Here is a 20707-nt window from a genome sequence, read left to right on the forward strand (position 1 = left end):
ACAGGCTAAAAGCTAGAAGCCTGGAACCCGGTCCAGGTCTCCCACATATGTGGTAGGAACCCAACCGCTTTAGCCATCACCACTGCCTCCTAAGGTGCAAAGCTAGGATTTGAACCCGGGCACTCCCATGCGGGGTGCAGGCGTCCAAAACAGGAGCTTCATCATGGGACCAAGTGCCTAACCTAAAAGAGATCTTTCTTTTTTAAAAATGATTTATTTATTTGAAAGAGAGTTACAGAGAGAGAAGGAGAGACAGAGAGATCTTCCTTCTGCTGATCCACTCCTCAAATGGCTACAACAGCCAGAGCTGCACCAGGCCAAAGCCAGGAGCTAGGAGCCAGGAGCCAGGAGCCAGGAGCTTCTTTGAGGTCTCCCGTGTGGGTAGCAGAGACCCAAGCACTTGGGTCATCCTCCGCTGTTTTCCAGGCACATTATCAGGGAGTGGGATCTGAAGTGGAGTGACGGGGACTCAAACCGGTGCCCATATGGGATGCCAGTGTCAAAGGAGGTGGCTTAACCCACTGCGCCACCTGCTGGCCCCAAAGATATCTTTCCATGAGACGAATGGGACTCTGCTTCACCAGTGTTTCACACACATTGTTAAAATGAGGCCGGGGCCCCCATCCAGGCTGTCCCAGGGCGCACTTTCGCAGGAACAGGATTTTAAGCGGGTGGGGGTGGCCGGAATCCTGGCGAGACCTCTGTCCACTAGTTGAATCGCTTCTGAGTCACAGGGAAGGAGCACAGGACACTAGAAAATCCATGGGTGTTTTTGGTGTGCATGTGATTTTTGAGCGGCCGATTCTATCAGGCCCTTATTCCATCTTTTTGGGAGCAGAGAACTGGAAGGAATTTTTTGCCCATAATGATGCATCACCCTTTGTCCTCACAACCTTAGTGACGTTTGCAACCATGTCCCTTTCTGTCCCTGCGAGTTCTCTCACCCCAGGGCGGCACTCCGGGGTGAGATTTGGGAGGAGAGGAGGCTGCACTGTTCTCCCCTGTCAAGTGGGAGCACGTGCTTGGGAAAGGACACTGGGATGCTGAGAAGCGGGGATGCCCCCTGTGCCGGCACATCTCAGGCCGCCATTTAAGGAAGGGCCCGCATGGCGCTAGCTGGCGCTGGTGTAACCAGGCTCTGTTCTGGGGGCTTCATGTCGTCTTTGACTCCTCACTGTCACCCTGTGGGGCTGACTCTGTCCTGTTTCCATTGTATAAGATGAAGAAGTGCCCAGAGATGGTGAGTAACTTGCCTGAGGTCACCCAGCATAGCACAGAGACTTGAGCCCAGCAAGTGTGTCCTGTGTCCTGTGAATTGCCACACTCGGTGATGCCTGTGCAAATGGACACTCTCTTATTTCCTTTAACAGCTCTTGGCCCTTGCACCTTCAGAAGTTCTAGAAGGAGCAGGGCAGGGCCTGACCCTACGCCCCCCAGCCTGAGCTTCTGTGGTCATTAGAACTATCTTCTGCCTCCTGTCACTCTTCATTTTTTCTGAAATATTCTAAAGCAAATTCTAGACATATGAGCTTTTCTATAAATACTTCAGCAAGTGCTTGCTATTCAGTGACAGAAAGGGGCTTTTTTTTTTTTTTAAAGAAACTTCATTTATTTGAAAGGCAGAGTTACAGAGAGGTAGAGGCAGAGAGAGAGGTCTTCCATCTGCTGGTTCACTCATCAGATGGCCACAATGGCCAGAGCTGCGCCGATCCAAAGCTAGGATCCAGGAGCTTCTTCCGGGTCTCCCACATGGGTGCAGGGGCTTAAGGACTTGGGCCATCTTCCACTGCCTTCCCGGGCCACAGCAGAGAGCTGGACTAGAAGAGGAGCAACCGGGACTAGAACCCGGCGCCCATATGGGATGCCGGTGCTGCAGGTGGAGGATTAACCTAGTGTGCCACTGTGCTGGCCCCTTTTAAGTCATTTTTATTCTGTAAAAACTTCCTTCCTTTCCCCCCAACACATGTGGGACTGCAAAAAAAGTTCATGGGAAATATGTATTATGAAAATAAAAACTGCACTCAAATAAGCTTTTCTTTTAATTCCACCTTCCACGACCCTTCTGAAATGCCCTTATATCATTATGAAGTTTTTTAGATGTAAAGAAAAGTTGAAAGAATTTTACAGTGATTGTCAATACCCCCCCAGCCCATGCTCCACAACCTATTTGCCCTCTACCTGCTGGCTCATTAGCTACCACTGTCTACCCCCTTGCATCAGCCAGATTTTCGTCGCTATAGTGAAACACCTGGGGTAGGCATCTTTATAAAGAGAGGAGGGTTATGTGGGGCCGCTGTTCTTGAGGTGCAAGGTGTAGGGGCTGCATCTGGTGAGGGCTGAAAGTAGCATGGGACATCACATGACAGGAGCCGGCCAGCATACTGGCAGCAGCATTTCCCACTTCCCCTCTGCTCTTTGGTTCTGCTCTGAACTGGCTGTTGGATCTAGAACCGTGCTGTGGGGCTGGCATTGAGGTGTAACGGGTGAAGCTGCCGTCTGCAATGCCAGTGTCCCATGTGGGTGCTGGTTCAAGTTCTGGCTGCTCTACTTCCAGTCCAGCTTTGTGACATGGCCTGGGAAAGCAGTAGAAGATGGCGCATGTGCTTGGGCCCTTGCACCTAGGTGGGAGGCCTGGAAGAAGCTCCTGGCATCCAGCTTTGGCCTGGCCCAGCTCTGGCCATTACAGCCATCTGGGGAGTGAACCAGCAGGTGGAAGTACTGTCTCTCTCTCTCTCTCTCTCTCTCTCTCTCTCTCTCTCTCCTAGTCTCCCTTTCAAATAAATAAATGTCTTTTAAAAATACACAAATAAATAAATAAATAAATAAAATTTGTAACTTATCACCAACCTACAGCCAAGTTAAACAGGACTGTTAAAGACATCACAGGCTGGCGCCGCGGCTCACTGGGCTAATCCTCCGCCTGCGGCACCGACACCCCAGGTTCTAGTCCCGGTTGGGGTGCTGGATTCTGTCCTGGCTGCTCCTCTTCCAGTCCAGCTCTCTGCTGTGGCCCGGGAGTGCAGTGGAGGATGGCCCAGGTCCTTGGGCCCTGCACCTGCATGGGAGACCGGGAGGGGGCACCTGGCTCCTGGCTTCGGATCTGCGCAGCATGCTGGCCGCAATGCACTGGCCGTGACGGCCACTTGGCGGGGTGAACCAACAGAAAATGGAGGACCTTTCTCTCTGTCTTTCTCTCTCACTGTCTGACTCTGCCTGTCCAAAAAAAAAAAAAAAAAAAAAAAAAGAAAGAAAGAAAGAAAGAAAGAAAAGACATCACAGATGATCCCAAACTGTGGTCAGACTGGAACAGAACTGCAGTGATCACAATCAGATAATCAGATTCACAATGGTCAAGTGTGTTCCCCAGGCCTCACTGGACCCAGGGGCTTCTAGTGTGTGTGTGTGTGCGTGTGCGTGTGTGTTCACGTTATGCACATGTATGTGTGTGAGTACATGTTACACACATGTATATGTTGAGGGTCAGCCATGTCAGGCTGGGAGCAGGAAGTTTGACTGACGGCCTCTCTCTCTGCAGCACGGAGCTGTCCAGAGCACAGCCACTATGAGTCCTGTGCCCGCGGCTGCCCGCTGAGCTGCGGGGACCTCCCGGTGTCCGGGGGCTGTGGCTCAGAATGCTACGAGAGCTGCGTGTGCGATGAAGGCTTTGTGCTCAGCGGCGAGTCCTGCGTGCCCCTGGCCTCCTGTGGCTGTGTATACCAGGGCTCCTACTACCAGCCAGGCCAGACCTTCCACCCTGGCCCCGGGTGCGACTCCCTGTGCCACTGCCAGGAGGGTGGCCTGGTGTCCTGTGAGGACTCCTCCTGCGGCCCGCAAGAGGAGTGCCAGCTGTCTGGTGGCGTCCTGGGCTGCGTGGTTGTGGGCTCTGCCACGTGTCAGGCATCCGGAGACCCCCATTACGTCACATTCGATGGCAGCCGCTTTGACTTCATGGGCACCTGTGTGTACGTGCTGGCTCAGACCTGCGGGACCCCGCCCGGCCGGCCCCAGTTCACCGTCCTGCAGGAGAACGAGGCCTGGGGCAACGGACAGGTCAGCGTGACCAAAGCAATCACGGTCCTCGTGGGCAACCACACCATACGTCTGGAGCAGAGTCAGCAGAAGGTCACGGTGAGAACCACGGCTTGCATGGGAGGGGCGGTGCTGGAGTGGGGGTGCGGCCTGATCTCCCCTGTCTGTGCCCCTCCACCTCTCCGCCTTCGGCCCCTCGGCCTACGCTGCACTGTCCTGTCTGAAGGCCTCTTCCACCCCCTCCTCCCTCCTTCTCCATCCTCTCGCCACCCCTCCCCTAACCCGTCCCAGCCCCCTCCTTCATCTCCCACCCTATCAGAGGTTGGGAAAGATCAGAGAGTGGGCAGGGTCCAAGGACAGAAGATGGGGTGTGGGGGTGACCCTGTCCCCGACTCGACAACCACAGTAGCTACAGACTTTGCAGGCTGAGCCCGGACCCTGCGTCGAGCCCACAGGTCACTCTGTCTTCCCTGTGGCAGCTGGAGGCACCACGATTAACTCTCTTTTTGTAGATGAGGAGGTCCGGCTGTTGGCCTAAGAAACTGGCATTTCGGCTGCACTGGAGGGGAGGGGACTTTCTCAGAGACCCCACTCCCACACAGCCACTGCTCTGGTCCTGTCCTGGATCAGTAGATGACTTCATCACACATGACATAGCTTAATACAGCCCCCAACCCAGCCCAGCTCTTAGAGCAGCGCCCCGACTGTGGTTTGCTCTAAGCTTCTTGTAATTGACATCTCACTACATCCCACCCCACCCCCGCTTCCCTGAGAAGTAGGAAGTATCATCCCCACTATGCAGAGGAGCAAGGCGAGGCACAGGTGAAGTCAGTTCTCTGCTTGGGAAGTCCAGCAGTTGGTTATGCTCTGTGGGGACAGACACAGCCAGGAACCCGCCTTTCTCCTGCCTCCTCCCCTGATTCCTCACACTCCAAAAGACTCCAGCGTGCACCACATCTGCCCCCACGGAACGAGGAGCAAGTGGGTTAATCGGGGTGGGTTTGCACAGCTTTGCCAGTGGCCAGCAGCCATTGGCTGAAACCACGGGTCCACAGCTCTCGGGGCTGAAGGTCATTTGCCCAGGAATGTAGCTTGGCCTTCCAGCCTTCAGTGTTTAAAGCAAAAACCTTCAGTGGCCGCTCACCCGTTAAAATGAAGCCTTCCAGTCAGGGCTGGTGATCACCTGGATGCACGGCAGCCCCCCCCCCCCCACGCCTCCCCGCTCCTTCACGTTCACACGGCCCTCTGCTCTGTGTCTTCCGGCTTGTCACTGGATACAGGGCCCGCCCTAATCTCCTCTCCAGGTCATTCCCCTAATTATGTCCATGAAGATTCTTATTCCAAAGTCACATTCTGCTGTTGAAAAAACAATATTTATTTATTTGAAATAATTGCAGAGATAGAGAAAGAGAAAGAGAGAGAGAGAGAGAGAGAGAGATCTTCCATCCGCTGGGTCATGCCCCCAAATACCCACAACAGCCAGAGCTGGGCCAGGCTGAAGCCAGGAGCCTGGAACTCCATCCGGATCCTCCCACTTGGGTACAGGGGCCCAAGTACTTGGGCCATCCTCTGTTGCTTTCCCAGGCACTTAGCAGGAAGCTGGATCAGAAGCAGAACAGCTGGGACTCAAACCAGTGCTCACAGGGGATGCCGGCGCATCACAGGCAGTGGCTTAACATGCTGTGCCATGAGACGAGCCCCTAAAGTCACAGTCTGTGATTCTAAGTAGACATATATTTTGGAGACCAGCATCCAACCCCCTATAAGACTCTATTATTATACCCATTTCACAAATACAGAAACCACAACTCAGGGAGGTGAGGCACCACAGACCCTCACTGTCGGGCAGGGGCTGTAGCGGGTGTGGCTGGGCCGAACCCACCCTCTGAGACCCTGCTCCTCCCGCCTCCCAGGTGGACGGCGTGGACCTCAAGCCGCCGGTGGAGCTGGACAAGGGCGAGATCCGCATCAACCAGCACGGCTCGGACGTGGTGATCGAGACCGACTTCGGCCTGCGCGTGGTCTACGACCTCATGTACTACGTGCGGGTCACTGTCCCGGGCAACTACTACCAGCAGATGTGTGGCCTCTGTGGTGATTACAACGGCAAGGCCGAGGACGACTTCCAGAAGCGCAACGGCTCACAGGCGGCCAACCCCAACGACTTCGGCAACTCCTGGGAGGAGGCCGTGCCGGGCTCGCCCTGCCTGCCGCCCCCTGAGTGCGACTCGGATGCAGATTGCAAGTGCACCCCCGAGCTGGAGGAGCAGTACAAGAAGGAGGAGTTCTGTGGGCTGCTCACCAGCTCCACGGGCCCGCTGTCCTCCTGCCACAAGCTGCTGGATCCTCAGAACTCCTTGCAAGACTGTGTCTTCGACCTCTGCCTGGGCGGCGGGAACGAGAGCATCTTGTGCGGCCACATCCACGCCTACGTGAGCGCCTGCCAGGCAGCTGGAGGCCAGGTTCAGCCCTGGAGGAATGAAAAGTTCTGTCGTGAGTGAGGGGGACCCCGCAGGGCAGGGGCAGGGACATTGAGACCCAGACGGTGGGGCTCGTGCCGTGCTGCCCTTGCAGGGCTCTGACGGGTGCCCCCTCCTTGCAGCGATGGAGTGCCCCCCTCACAGCCACTACGAGCTGTGCGCAGACACCTGCTCCCTGGGCTGCTCGGCTCTCAGCGGCTCCGTGCAGTGCCCGGATGGCTGTGCTGAGGGCTGCCAGTGTGACCCTGACTTCTACTACAACGGTGAAGCCTGCGTGCCCATCCAGCAGTGTGGCTGCTACCACAACGGTGTCTACTACGAGGTAGGATCGCGGACACCCCCCCTCCCTGGAGGGCCGCTCCTGGGACCTCGTCCTGAGCCCCCTCCCACCACCGCTCTTCCCCCAGTCTGTCCACTCCTGCCCACGCCTCTCGCTTGCCCAGCTCCTTTTCCCCACCTGGATCTCTCCTACCCCCATTTTCCGGCCTCTGGATGACCATCCATTTGCCAGTGGGGGAGCTCTTTCTAAATATGACTGTGGGCCCTGGGATACCCTTGCTGCCCACATCAAGTTGGGGCTTTGGGGCTCAGGCGTGGACAAAGGTGGCTCTTAGGACCACAAGGATGAGATTTGGTCTTTATCCCACCTGGCCAACTCCGCGTCCCTCGTCCACTCTCTCACTGTCGGTCCTTTTTAAAAAATGTTTTTATATATTTATTTTCATTTTATATGAAAGGCAGAAAGAGAAACAGAGAGAAATCATCCATCCCCCTCCCCCTCCCCCTCTCCCTCTCTGTCTCCCTCTCCCTCTTCCTCTCTCTCTCCCTCTTCCTCTCTCTCTCCGTCTCTCTCCCTCTCTCTCTCTCTCTTTCTCTCTTTCTCATCCATCCACTGGTTCACTTCCCAAATGTCCACAACAGCCGCCAGAGCCAGGAGCCCAGAACTCCATCCAGGTCTCCTGAGTACTGGAGCCGGCACCTGTGGCCTCCCAGGGTGCACATTAGCAGGGAGCCAGACTGGAAGCGGAGGAGCCGGGACTTGAAGCAGGCAACTCTGATACGGGATGCAGGCGCCCCCGGCAGCCGCATAGACCCCGCTGGGCAAACACCCAGCCCTGTGTTAGTCCTCATTTCAGCTGAGTAGAGTTTGTCCGACGTGCATCTCCCTCACAGGGCTGTGAGCTCTACGAGGGCAGGGGCCTCTCTGTTCTCCTCCCATGCATAAGAGCAGTAACTCGTCCACAGTAAGCAGGAAACACGCGGATGGTGCTTCCTGGGTGCCCTTGCTGTGTGTATGTTTTACACGCACTGCCTATGGACGTAAGCTTTTTATTATGACGATGTTCAAACTTGCGAAAGTTCAGAGAACAATAGAACGAACCTCCACGTGTCTGAGCATCCCTGGGGCTGCCAAAGTTGACGTCTTCCCCAGTCGTGTTCTCTAGCCTCCTTCCATCTCCTACTGGGATGATTGGCCGGAAGCCTCTTTTCATCCGACGTATACTTTCTATGTGCTGCTAACTCAGGCTTGCACGGGTAGGTGCTGTTGTTATCTGCAGATTGCAGGTGAGGAGACTGAGGCAGAACAAGGCTAAGTAATTTGCCCAGAGTATCATAGTCTGGAGACAGCAGAGACGGACTTCAGATGGCCCGCTCCGAATTCCCGCCACACTCTTTCTCCCACACTGCAGAGCTGAATGAATGAGTGGAAGTGAATGTATGCATTGGGTCCCAAGGCCATGCTGTCCACAGGGTCCCTGATGGCCATGCCTTATGTCCCTGCAGCCGGAGCAGACGGTACTGACTGACAACTGCCAGCAGCAGTGCGTGTGCCACTCAGGCACAGGCGTGACGTGTCAGGAACACAGCTGCAAGCCGGGGCAGGTGTGCGAGCCCTCGGGAGGCGTCCTGAGCTGCGTCTCCAAAGGTACTGGGCTGGGGCTGGGGCTGGGACTGGCGAGGCACAGGGGACACGGGGCCAGGAGCCAAGAGGGGCGTGGCAGCGGTGTACATGGTGGGAGGTGCAGAAGACTGAGGATGAGGTCTCAGGCCCTGCATTGATCTTTCAGGGCCAGCAGCAGAGACTCCCTTGTCTTGGGGACCTTCCAGGCCAGGTTTCCCAGAGCACATGTCAGAGACCCTCAGTGAAAGGCAAATCTGGAGGCGCCTCCAAGGCCATGAGGCTGAAACACAGGGGCCCCAGGAAGCATGTTGGGACCCCTGCCACTGGTTCTTCCCAGGAAGTCCTCTAGGACCTTGGTGTTGGGCACAGAGAGCCCTAAGACGTGGGTCTCAGATGCAGAGAAGCCCACAGGGCTAGGACCTCAGCTATGGAGGAAGCTAGGGCCCAGGTCCCATATGGACACCCTGAGGCCGGCATCGCAGACACAGGCGCCCTCAGGGCTGGCATCGCAAACCCAAGGACTCCTGAGGTTCAGGTCTCAACCTAGGTCCCCTGCAAAGAAAACCCTGGGGACCCCGGGAGCTGGGTCTCAGATGTGGCAACTCTGGATGCTCATGTCTTAGACACAGCCTGGCCCAGGGCCTGAGTGCCAGACCTGGAGGACTCCCTGGGCCTGGTCTTAGAAACAGCATCTGAGCCAGCGCCATGGCTCACTAGGCTAATCCTCCGCCTAGCGGCGCCGGCACACCGGGTTCTAGTCCTGGTTGGGGTGCCGGATTCTGTCCCGGTTGCCCCTCTTCCAGCCCAGCTCTCTGCTGTGGCCAGGGAGTGCAGTGGAGGATGGCGCAGGTGCTTGGGCTCTGCACCCCATGGGAGACCAGGAAAAGCACCTGGCTCCTGGCTTCTGCCATCGGATCAGCGCGGTGCGCCGGCCGCAGCGCGCTGGCTGCGGCGGCCATTGGAGGGTGAACCAACGGCAAAGGAAGACCTTTCTCTCTGTCTCTCTCTCACTGTCCACTCTGCCTGTCAAAAAAAAAAAAAAAAAAAAAAAAAAAAAAAAAAAGAAAGAAAGAAACAGCATCTGTGGGATCTTAGAAGTAAACCTTGGATCTGCTCTCTCCTGTGGTAGTCCTCGGGGCCGGTGTCCCTGGCACAGCCTGAGGTCTTCTCTCCTCTGCCCCCAGACCCATGCCAGGGTGTCACGTGCCGGCCCCAGGAGACCTGCAAGGAGCAGGACGGCCAGGGTGTGTGTGTGCCCAACTACAACGCCACGTGCTGGCTGTGGGGCGACCCACACTACAACACCTTCGACGGCCGGGCCTTTGACTTCCAAGGCACCTGCAACTACATTCTGGTGCAAGTTGGCTGCCCGGGGGTGGACGCCGAGGGCCTGACACCCTTTACCATCACCACCAAGAATGAGAACCGGGGCAACCCCACCGTGTCCTATGTGAAGGAGGTCACCGTGTCTGTCCTGGGCACCAACATCTCCATCCACAAGGGCGAGACGGGCAAAGTCAGGGTATGTGTGGCAAGGTGGTCCCCTGAACCCCCAGGAGGGCTGGGGGAGCCCTGACAGCCCCAGTGAGGAGCCGAGGTTCTCTGTATTCCCCTAGGCCTGAACCAAATCAGCCACCGAACAAACAGGCTTAGCTCTGTGCTGAGCACTTCGGCATCTGCCTCTCAGTAGACTTGGGTTTGAATCCAAGCTCTGCTTCCCAGGTGCTGGTGGGTGGGCCATGTGCCCAGCTCAGAGTCTGGCCCAGATGAGCTCCAGAGAGCAGATTAAGAGGCCTGGAGACTCGGACCCAGAGGGAAATCCAGGGAGGTGAGGGCAGAGAGGTGGGCCTCTGCTTCTGCCCAGGGAAGAGCCATGTGGGTCCACTCAGCAGACACTAAGATGGGCATGCGCACAGGAGTGCACAGAGAGTGTGTACGGCCAGTGGGGAGAGCCAGAGACAGAGAGGACAGTGACGGGAGGGAGTGCAGAGACCCAAAGAAAGAGGGAGAAGCGGAGGTCCAGCAAGAGAGCTAGACCCAGGTGAAGCAACAGAGAGGGAGGAGAGAGCAATCCAGAGGAAGAAGCAGACACAAAGACGGGAACAGATGTTCATGACATTGTCAAACGGCTATACAACTTTCAGGCGGGGGGAAAGCCATGGCAGCTCCCAACCCCCGTCAGGACAAGGTGGGGAGTCGAGAGCTGGGGCCTCCCACCCTGAGTGACCCAGGCACCTGCTTCCCCCTCCGCCAGGTGAACGGCGTGCTGACGACGCTGCCTGTCTCCGCGGCCGGCGGGCGGATTTACGTGTCCCATGGAGTGTGGAAGGCTGTGCTGGTGACAGACTTTGGGCTGCAGGTCACCTATGACTGGGACAATCGCGTGGAGGTGATCCTGCCCAGCAGCTATCACGGCGCCGTGTGCGGGCTCTGTGGAAACCTGGATGGCGACCCCAACAATGACCAAGTCTTTCCCAACGGCACAGCCGCTCCCTCCATACCCGCCTGGGGTGGCAGCTGGCGGGCCCCAGGCTGGGACCCACTGTGCTGGGACGAGTGCCAGGGCTCCTGCCCGACGTGTTCTGAGGACCTGCTGGAGAAGTACCAGGGCCCTGGCTTCTGCGGCCCCCTGGTCCCCGGGACCGAGAGCCCCTTCGCCGACTGCCTCGCCCACGTGTCGCCCGACAGCTACTTCCAGGGCTGTGTCCTGGACGTGTGCCTGAGTGGTGGGGCTCAGGACATACTTTGCCAGGCGCTGGCTAGCTATGCGGCTGCCTGCCAGGCCGCTGGCGTCGCCATCCAGGAATGGAGGGAGCAGGCCGGCTGTGGTGAGTGCCGGGGAGGGGGCAGAGGCTGGGGGTGGGGTCCTGTCTGCCAGGCGGGCTTGACTGCTCTCCAGCCCTTCTGGGTTCTTCTTGTATTTCTGTTCCCGAGCGCCTGTCTCTCGGCGCTTCTCTGTGTGTCTCCCTTTGGGTCTCTCTGTATCCCTCTCTGTGCCTCTTGCTCTCTCTCCTTCGGTCTCTGTCTCTCTTCCTCTCTCTGTCAGCCCCTTGGTTTCTGTATTTTGCCACCGTGTCCTTGGACCCCACCCCTAACATCCTTCCCTCTTTCTCCCTCTCCCACCCGCCCGCAGGGGTCTCCTGCCCTGAAAACAGCCACTACGAGCTCTGTGGCTCACCCTGCCCAGCCAGCTGCCCGGCTCCTGAGTCCACCAAGACCTCAGCCCTCTGTGAAGGTTCCTGCGTGGAGGGCTGCCAGTGCGACACGGGCTTCGTGTTGAGCGCTGGGCGCTGCGTGCCCCTGGAGGGCGGCTGCGGCTGCTGGGCCAACAGCACCTACTATGAGACCGGCAGCGAGTTCTGGACGGACGCCACATGCTCCCAGCGGTGCCGCTGTGGGGCTGAGGGCGGCTCGCTGGTCTGCACACCTGCCAGCTGCGCCAAGGGCGAGGCATGTGCCCTGCTGTCCTCGGGCCAGTACGGCTGCCAACCAGTGAGCACTGCGGAGTGCCAGGCCTGGGGTGACCCCCATTACGTCACCCTGGACGGGCACCGATTCGACTTCCAAGGCACCTGCGAGTACCTGCTGAGTGCACCCTGCTCTGAGCCGCCGGCCGGGACTGAGAATTTCACCGTCACCGTTGTCAACGAGCACCGGGGCAGCCAGGCTGTCAGCTACACCCGCAGTGTCACCCTGTATATCTACGACCACCGCCTGACCCTCAGCGCCCGCTGGCCTCGGCAGCTACAGGTGAGGAGGGCATGGGCCGCACAGGAGCAGGTGCCGGCCCTGGGGTTGCCTGGGACGGTAAGAGGTCCGCCAGGTCCCTGAACACCTTACAGCTTAGCTGGGACTTGATGGACGGGGTCTGGAGCATAGGCCTGGGAGCTGGATGGTGTGAGGCAGTGGCTCCCCCTCCCCCTGCGCTGAGCCTTAGTTTATTCCTACGAGAAATGGGCCCAAGAAGTCATGTGCTGCAGGGTGGCGTCAAGAGCCTGTTGTTTTTACTACAAGAAGCCCTGGACTCAGAGTCCCACAGCTCCTAGGTGGTGGAGACGGGCTTCGAACCTGACTGGCCCGCCCCGCCCTGCCCCACGCCCGCAGGTGGACGGCGAGTTCGTGACGCTGCCCTTCCAGCTGGACTCGCGCCTGAACGCGTATGTGAGCAGCGCCGACGTGGTGGTGACCACGGCCGCCGGGATCTCGCTCAGTTTCGACGGGGACAGCTTCGTGCGCCTCCGCGTGCCGGCGGCCTACGCGGGCGCCCTCTGCGGCCTGTGCGGGGACTACAACGAGAACTCGGCCGACGACCTGTCAGCGGTGGACGGGAAGCCCGAGGGCTGGCAGGTGGGCGGTGAGCCGGGCTGCGAAAAGTGCGAGCCCGAGCCGTGCCCGGAGCCGTGCACGCCCGAGGAGCAGGAGCCCTTCGGCGGCCCCGACGCCTGCGGGGTGATCATGTCCCGCAAAGGCCCGCTGGGGCCCTGCCACTGCATCGTGCCGCCGGAGCAGTACTTCCAGGCCTGCCTGCTGGACGCCTGCCAGGCCCAGGGCCATCCGGGAGGCTTCTGCCCTGCGGTGGCCGCCTATGTGGCTGCCTGTCAGGCCGCCGGGGCCGAGATCGGCGAATGGAGGCTGCCGGACTTCTGTTGTGAGTACTGGCCCTTGCACGTTCACAAAGCAGGCGCCTCCTCCTCTCCCCAGCTTCTTCCCTCTTCCTGGGCTCAGGGACCAGCGAGGTGTCTGTTAGACTATGCGCGGCGACAGACTGGTCAGGTACACGTACGGTCAGGGCTCTGAGGACCCCAAACAGCTGCCTAAGAAAGGGTCCGGGAGTCCCTGCAGTTCCTTTTGGACAGATAGATCTCCTCGGTCAGGTGCATCCTGGCAGCTTCAACAACCAGACCTAGTTGTAGTCCCCGCACAGGCCGCAGAGGGCGCCCGCGTAGGCCGCCGGCACGCGGAGGCGCACGAAGCTGTCCCCGTCGAAACTGTGGGTCAGAGTCACACCCTAAAACAAACGGAGTCGGGGAGATTCCAGCAGGTGCTCGGACACCCAGGCCAGGCACAGCCCCACAGGCGCACGCCCCGGGATACCTGTGGCTGATCCTAACCCTTGTATCCTGGTCACACATCCATGACCAGACACTCACTGGACACTTAGAAGTTTTAGGGTGTGACACACACCTGGTCAGAGGGTGTTGCCCCCACCCCGTGGGAGGTGCTGGGTCCGATCCTGGTACCTGGGTGTGTTGTCCCAGGGGAAGCCTCACGCCCATCCCGTCTCACCCCCGCAGCCATCCAGTGTCCAGCCAACAGCCACTACGAGCTCTGCGGCAACTCCTGCCCCGTGAGCTGCCCCAGCCTCTCGGCGCCCGAAGGCTGCGAGCCAACCTGCCGCGAAGGTTGCTACTGCGACGCCGGCTACGTGCTCAGCGGTGACACATGCGTCCCCCTGGGCCAGTGCGGCTGCCTCCACGAGGGCCGCTACTACCCACTGGGCGCAGCCTTCTACCCAGGGCCCGAGTGCGAGAGACGCTGTGAGTGCGGCCCAGGGGGCCAAGTCAGCTGCAAGGAGGGTGCGGCCTGCGGGCCTTACGAGGAGTGCCGGCTGGAGGACGGCGTCCAGGCCTGTCACCCCAAAGGCTGCGGCCGCTGCCTGGCCGACGGAGGCATCCACTACCTCACCCTGGACGGACGCGTCTACGACCTGCACGGCTCCTGCTCCTACATCTTGGCCCAGGTCTGCGACCCACAGCCCGGGGATGAGGACTTCACCATCGTCCTGGAGAAGAACGCGGCTGGAGAACCGCAGCGCGTGCTGGTTACTGTGGCTGGCCAGGTCGTGGGCCTGGCCCGGGGACCGGAGGTGAGTGGCCCACCCAGGGACCCAGGGAGACACAGCCAAGTCCTGGGCTTCTGGAGGTTCTGTGAGCCACTCACCCGCCCCTTCCTCCCGTGCAGGTCACCATCGACGGCGAGGTGGTGGACCTGCCCGTGGCCGTGGGCCATGTGCGGGTGACCTCCGAGGGCCGAAACCTGATCCTGCAGACAACCGAGGGGCTGCGGCTTCTCTTTGACGGCGACGCCCACGTCCTCATCTCCATCCCCAGCCCCTTCCACGGTCGGCTCTGCGGCCTGTGCGGCAACTTCAACGGCAACTGGAGCGACGACTTCGAGCTACCCGACGGCTCGGTGGCCCCCAGCGTGGAGGACTTCGGGGCGGCGTGGCGGGCACCCGGCTCCCCCCAGGACTGCACCGAGGGCTGTGGGGCCCAAGGCTGCCCCGTGTGCCGGGCGGAGGAGACGGCACCCTACGAGAGCAGCGAGCTCTGTGGGCGGCTGCTCGACCCCAGCGGCGCCTGGGCCGCCTGCCACGAGGTGCTGAGTCCTTCCGAGTACTTCCGCCAGTGCGTGTACGACCTGTGCGCCCAGAAGGGCGACCAGGCCTTCCTCTGCCGCAGCCTGGCCGCCTACACAGCCGACTGTCAGGCGGCCGGCATGGCCGTGAAGCCTTGGAGGACAGACAGCTTCTGCCGTGAGTGTCGGGGGCGGGGGTGGGGGGGTGGTGGTGCCTGGGAGGTCTCCCGCCCGCCACGCCCCGCCCTCCTCCGTCTGCATCTCAGGAGCAGCCCAGCCCCCTCCTGCGAAAGCTCCTCCCACGCCCGCTGCTCGCCTGGCGGCTCCCCTCTGCCCCCTCTGACCGCCCCCTTTCTCCTCAAACCTCTTCACATCTTCCCTGGGCCTCCATCCTGGGCACTTTCTCACCTTGCAGCCTGAGTCTGTGGCTTGCCAGCCCCCTGGGGGCAACACCGGCTCCCCTCAGAGCACCCAGGACAAAGCTGCAGGCCGTTGGGCCCCCAAACCAGGGCTGTCCCTCTCCCCCAAATCTCCTGCTGCAAGGACATGCCCCTCCCCCACCTAGGCTCTGCAGGAAAAGGCCATGGCCGAGTTTGCTTCGGTCTCCTCAGAGCAGGACCCCTACCCAGGGCCTTATAGGCTTCACGGCCTTGGCCTCGTCCTCAGTGGGGACAGTGGAGCCTGTCTCTTGCTCCGAGCTCTCTCCTGACTGCCAGCCCCAGGGGTCCAGTGTGAGCGCGTTCCCTCCAGCATCCTCAGAATGTCTTGCACCTGCTGTGTTCCCAGACGACATCAGCGCCTCACCCCAAGCCAGTCCTCCTTCCCCTGGCCCCCCCGTGTCCCGGCACTGGGCAGCCACAGCAGCCACCAGTTCTCAGCCAGAGCCCAGGACCTCACCCCGAATGCTTCCCCTGGGTCCTCCCAGCCCCCTGTGTTTCACTTGCCCCTGCCCTGAGCCCCAAGCCTGACCTTGCCCAATGCAGCACAGCCACATGGGCCCCTCATGGCCTGTCCCTCCGGTTTGAGCTCTGCAGGGCAGAGTTTGGGGCTGTCTGCGTCATTTGGGTCATCAGCGCAGCCCACGCCCGGGCTGGCTGTATAGAAGCTCTTGTGGCCGTCCATGGAGGCGTGACCCCAGCCCGCCATGTCTCTCTCCACAGCGCTGCAGTGCCCGGCTAATAGCCACTACTCCGTCTGCACCTACTCCTGCCAGGGCTCCTGCACAGCGCTCTCTGGCCTCACGGGCTGCACCAGCCACTGCTTCGAGGGCTGTGAGTGTGACGACCGCTTCCTGCTCGCCCAGGGCGTCTGCGTCCCCTCCCAGGAGTGTGGCTGCACCTACAATGGCCGGTACTTGCCTGTGAGTAGGGGCTCGAGGTGGGCAGGGAGGGTGGGAGGGTGTCTAACCTCCCCGAGGACTGGGACAGGGGTGCCGCTGCCATCTCCCAGCTGGGACACTTGCTGTGTGTGATGCTGCTGACCTCCAACCTGGTAGTCTAACACGGAAGCAATGTGTTCTCCCACCATTCCGGAAATCAGTACCCCCACGCTGGAGGCAGGCTGCCCCCAGCCCCCCCCCCCCCCCCCGCAGTCTAACTGCTCCCTGCAGCTTCTGGGGGCTGCCAGCATCCCGTGCCTTGGGGCTGCATCCCTGCAGTATCGGCCTGTGTGTGTCAGGAACGCTCCCTCCAGCTTCCTCTTGGGAGGACACCTGGATAATCCAGCATGAATTCTCCACTTCCAAGTCCTCGGTTTAACACCGCTGCAAACACCTTTTTCCCACAGAAGGGGATGTTTACTTGGTCCCAGGGATTGGGATCTGATGTCTGTGAGGGACCACACTTGGCCTGCCATGGTCCCCACCCTGAACCTCATTTTCTCCACCTGTAAGATGGGGGTAGTCATTGTCCTTGCACCACAGGTGTGTAAGGGAAGGTGTGATTGTGTGGAAGACGCCCGCTGTGCCCTGGGCCTGGCACTCCCTGCGCATCCCACTCAGGGAAAGGAATAGCAACTTAGACGGTGCTCTAGGCAGCCCCCAACCATCACTTACTCTGCAAACTGAAATGCAATCCTTGATTTATTCGTGTTAACAGTATTTTTTGGGCTCTTGCTCTGCACTGGTTGTTATGGGTGTTTAAAGATTTAGTTATTTATTTGAAGAGGAGAGAGAGAGAGATTTTTCATCTGCTGGTTCACTCCCCAAAGGACCACAAGACTGGGACTGGTCCAGCTCAAAACCAAGAGCCTGGAGCTCCATCCTGGTCTCCCACATGGGAGGCAGGGCCCCAACTACCTGGGCCGTCCTCTGCTGCCTTCCCAGGTGCATTTAGGGAGCTGGATCAGAAGTGGAGCTGCTGGGACTTATCGGCGCTATTGCTGTTTCCCCCTGTTACAGAGCCATCCCTGTAACCCCCCAACCTCTCACCTGCCCCCTTCTGCACACAGGTGAACTCCTCCCTCCTGTCCTCAGACTGCAACGAGCGCTGCTACTGCTCCCCAGACGCGGACCTGCAGTGCTATGAGGCCAGCTGCAAGGCGGGCAGCGTCTGCGAGGTCCAGAACGGGGTTCGGGTCTGCCAGGCCTCCGGCGCCCAGTGTACCCTCTCCGCAGGCTCCAACCTCACCACCTTTGATGGGGCCCTCAGTGCCTTCAACTCCTCTGGTGTCTATGAGCTCTCCTTCCGCTGCCCAGGACTACAGACCCCCTGGTATCGTGTGGTGGCAGCCATCCAGCCCTGCGCTGGCACAGCTGAGACGGTGGGCCAGCTCCACGTCTTCTTCGAGGACGGGATAGTCACCGTGACCCGAGACGGGGGAGTGTGGGTAAGCCTGGGCGTGGCGGCGGGCTGGCGGGGGTTGGGGTGATGTGCAGTGTCCTTGCATTGTTGCCTGCCTGTCTTGCTGTCTCTTTCCTCTGCAATTTGATCTCTGGATTGGTATTTGCCTCAGTATTTCAGCTGAGTTCGTGGGAGGCAGAACGCATTCAAGGAACGTCATAGTTTTGATATTAGCGTCAATCAGGACTCCATTGGTTGCAGGTGACAGAAAAACCGAGCTCAAACTTCCTGAGAAGCAGAAGTGAACTGATTGGCCCACGGAACTAGAAAACTCAGGGTCAGGACTGTAGGCCTCTATGTTTTAGATGTGCTGGTCACCAAGTCGGCTTGATTCTCCGGCTTTCCTCTCACAGACCCACACCGCACTGGTTTAGCTACGCTGGACCAGTTTGGGCCCTTGCCTATCCCTGGAACCAGTCACCGTGGCCTTGGGGATGGAATGCTGTGATTGGCCAGGTGGTTTTTATTGGAGGGGGTAGGGCTGGTCACCCAGGCAGCTCTGCCTAGCACATGCCAAACGTCAGGCTCCCGGAAGGAAGCTGCGGAAGCTGCACCTTGCATCAGCTCCGGAACCTGAGCCCTGGGTGCGCAGGGATCCTGTCTGTCCCCGTCACCCCTTTATTCCCAGTCCCCAGATCCAGGCCTGGCACCTGGACCCCGGAAAAGTCGGGTTTGGTGACTCAGCTCAGCCCCGCCCCTCTGAGTCAGGCTGGGAGCCGACTCCCACTCCAGGGCCGACTCGAACCCAGTTCTCATACTCAGGAAGCAGCCGGGAGAGGCTTCCCCTGCCCCGCCCCGCCCCTCCTGGCTGTCTCCATCCTCCCTCCCTTTCTCCCTCCTCTCTTCTTTCCTCCCTCCCGCCCATCTCAGCTCCACACCTACTTTTCCCATCAGTCTGCCTGTCTCTCCAGTCACCCGACAGAGGCAGACTCAGATACAAAAGCATTTCGGGAAAAAAAGAGAACTTCTGTTTAAAAGCAATTTTTGCTAGAGAGACTAACTTTAGAAGGATGAACTTACCAACAAAAACAAACAACACTTGTTTCAAGGGAAAAAAACTCCTGACGTTGCTGAGTCTGCAACCCAGGACGAGGAAGCAGTCATCTCCTCACAGGCCTATTATATTTGCTACGCTCACTACTTATCTTTAGACATCAGCATTACAATGATAAGGGATAAACTCTCCTCTTGGGGAAGCAGTAACAGAGAACATGCTCCTCAGAGGCCTTTTGTTTTGAAAAGTAGACCCCAACAGGGTGGCCCTGAGGTTGGTTGGTTGGGATGGGCCTCTGGTACAAAGTCCCTCCCACCCCCGACCCTGGGACGCTGCGTGGGTCCCCCAGTCCCTTTCTCCATCCGCCCAGTCTCCAGCTATCTCCCCGAGTCTGTCTGGCCACACGCAGCCTCCATCCGGGTCTTCATGGCTTTCAGAACCTGCTCCTTTGCTTTGGTTCCTGAACTCATGACCTCGCTCGGGGTCTCTGTCCTGGTAACTCGCTGGCTGCGCTGTGGCTCCGGCCTCACCTGTGTCTGCCCGCCTCCATCGCCAGGTGAATGGTCGCCAGGTGGACCTCCCAGCTGAAGTGTTGACATCGGTGTCCGTGACGCGCAACAGCGACAACTCCATACTTGTCCACCAAAAGGATGGGCTTTGGGTGTGGCTGGGCGCCGATGGGCAGCTGACCGTGACGGTGGACAGTGGCCGCGCTGGCCAGCTGTGTGGGGCCTGCGGAAACTTTGACGGAGACCCGACCAACGACAAGTCGGTCACGGAGAGCTGGACGGCGCCGGATCTTTCCCCATGGTGAGGATGTGGCGGGGAAGCCGGGCTTCTCGGGCGCGAGGGCGTTGGATGCTCACGGGAACGGGCAGTGGACGCGTGGGCAAGAGGAGGTGCTGATTGTCTGTCTCTTGCAGTGAGGACTGATCGGTCACCCAGCAGGAATGAAGCCCTCAGGACCTGACCCGCTCCTGGGCGTTGCAATGCTTGAAGGATGCACTGCTGCGCCCCTCCGCAGAGCCCCTGAGGCCGAATGTGAGATCCCTAATAAATATCTTAAGCCAAGCTGCCGGCCGACGTCTCTGACCCGCGCCTTCTCACCCCCGACTCGCCTTCCTGTCCAGCAGGGAGCAGATGCCAGGGGCCCCACACATCGTGAACGGTGTAGGGTGGGAGGGTGGATGCCTGCACTGACACGTGCGTGGAAGGAGAGACGCATAGATTGGGCTCGGGGTGGATGGGGCAAGGGAAGAAGACGAAATGAATGATGGGTGAGAGATGAGTGAGTGAGCGGATGAATGATGGGTGAGAGATGAGTGAGTGAGCGGATGGAGGGAGGAGGGAAGATCTTTAGCTCTGGCTTCATTGTGTGTAGCAAGTGGTTTCTCTCTGGCTCGGTTTCCTCAATGGTAGGTGGATAAGATAAGTGGGGATAAGCTGACATGAGGGGGCGCTCCTCACGGAGCTGATCCCACCACCCAGAGACTGAAGTCCTGGCTGCCTTCTCACCTGCATCCCCCAACATGGTCCTGCCTGCCCTGCGAGCCACCAGCACCCAGGATCATTCTGGACCCTGCCTTCTCCTTGCCTTCCACCCAGTCTGTCAACAAAGCATGTTGGATTGCATTAGAATCTGCCCAAAGCCTGCCTTGCTTTAAATATACATATATGGATATATATTTATCCATATACATAATATGTATATATTTATCCATTTAAAATACAGAGTTACAGAGAGGCAGAGAGAGAGAGAGAGAAAGAGAGAGAGAGATCCTCCATGTAAAATCATCACAAAACACACCAAACACCAGAGTAAGGGTTTATTGGGGGAAAACCCAGCAGAGGGAAGGGGCAAAGAAGGAAAAAGGGAGAAGGAGAGTGTAACAGAGAGAAGAAGAAAGAGAGAAAGAGAGGAGAGGAGCTAGTGAGGAGAGAAGAGAGGAGAGAGTGAGCAAGCCGAGGAGAGAGGAGCGAGAGGACCCAGGTCCTTTTAAAACTTTGCCAGAGGGCAGGCAGGGAAGCAGGAGCAGTGAATCCCATTAGGATGGGGGTGAAGCTGACACCAGTGGTTGGGCCCTGTGGCCACCTGGCTTCCAGC

The 20707-nt window shown here is 59.0% G+C and overlaps 1 protein-coding gene across 2 annotated transcripts in view; it reads left to right on the forward strand.

Annotated features, from left to right (window-relative positions):
- Positions 1 to 19674, forward strand: part of FCGBP (Fc gamma binding protein) — a 36466-nt gene extending 16792 nt beyond the window's left edge. For both annotated transcript variants that reach the window (XM_051836383.2, XM_070062216.1), the window contains 14 exons: positions 3536 to 4128; positions 5943 to 6522; positions 6632 to 6831; positions 8295 to 8436; positions 9597 to 9934; positions 10667 to 11240; positions 11546 to 12162; positions 12517 to 13060; positions 13707 to 14278; positions 14374 to 14947; positions 15930 to 16129; positions 17218 to 17595; positions 19160 to 19413; positions 19527 to 19674. In XM_051836383.2, the coding sequence (XP_051692343.2) occupies positions 3536 to 4128; positions 5943 to 6522; positions 6632 to 6831; positions 8295 to 8436; positions 9597 to 9934; positions 10667 to 11240; positions 11546 to 12162; positions 12517 to 13060; positions 13707 to 14278; positions 14374 to 14947; positions 15930 to 16129; positions 17218 to 17595; positions 19160 to 19413; positions 19527 to 19536 (5576 nt within the window). In that variant the 3' untranslated portion in view covers positions 19537 to 19674. The remainder of the gene's footprint in view (positions 1 to 3535; positions 4129 to 5942; positions 6523 to 6631; positions 6832 to 8294; positions 8437 to 9596; positions 9935 to 10666; positions 11241 to 11545; positions 12163 to 12516; positions 13061 to 13706; positions 14279 to 14373; positions 14948 to 15929; positions 16130 to 17217; positions 17596 to 19159; positions 19414 to 19526) is intronic.
- The last annotated feature ends 1033 nt before the right edge of the window (positions 19675 to 20707 follow it).

Source organism: Oryctolagus cuniculus, chromosome 18 (assembly GCF_964237555.1).
Source record: "Oryctolagus cuniculus chromosome 18, mOryCun1.1, whole genome shotgun sequence".
Taxonomy (NCBI): domain Eukaryota; kingdom Metazoa; phylum Chordata; class Mammalia; order Lagomorpha; family Leporidae; genus Oryctolagus; species Oryctolagus cuniculus.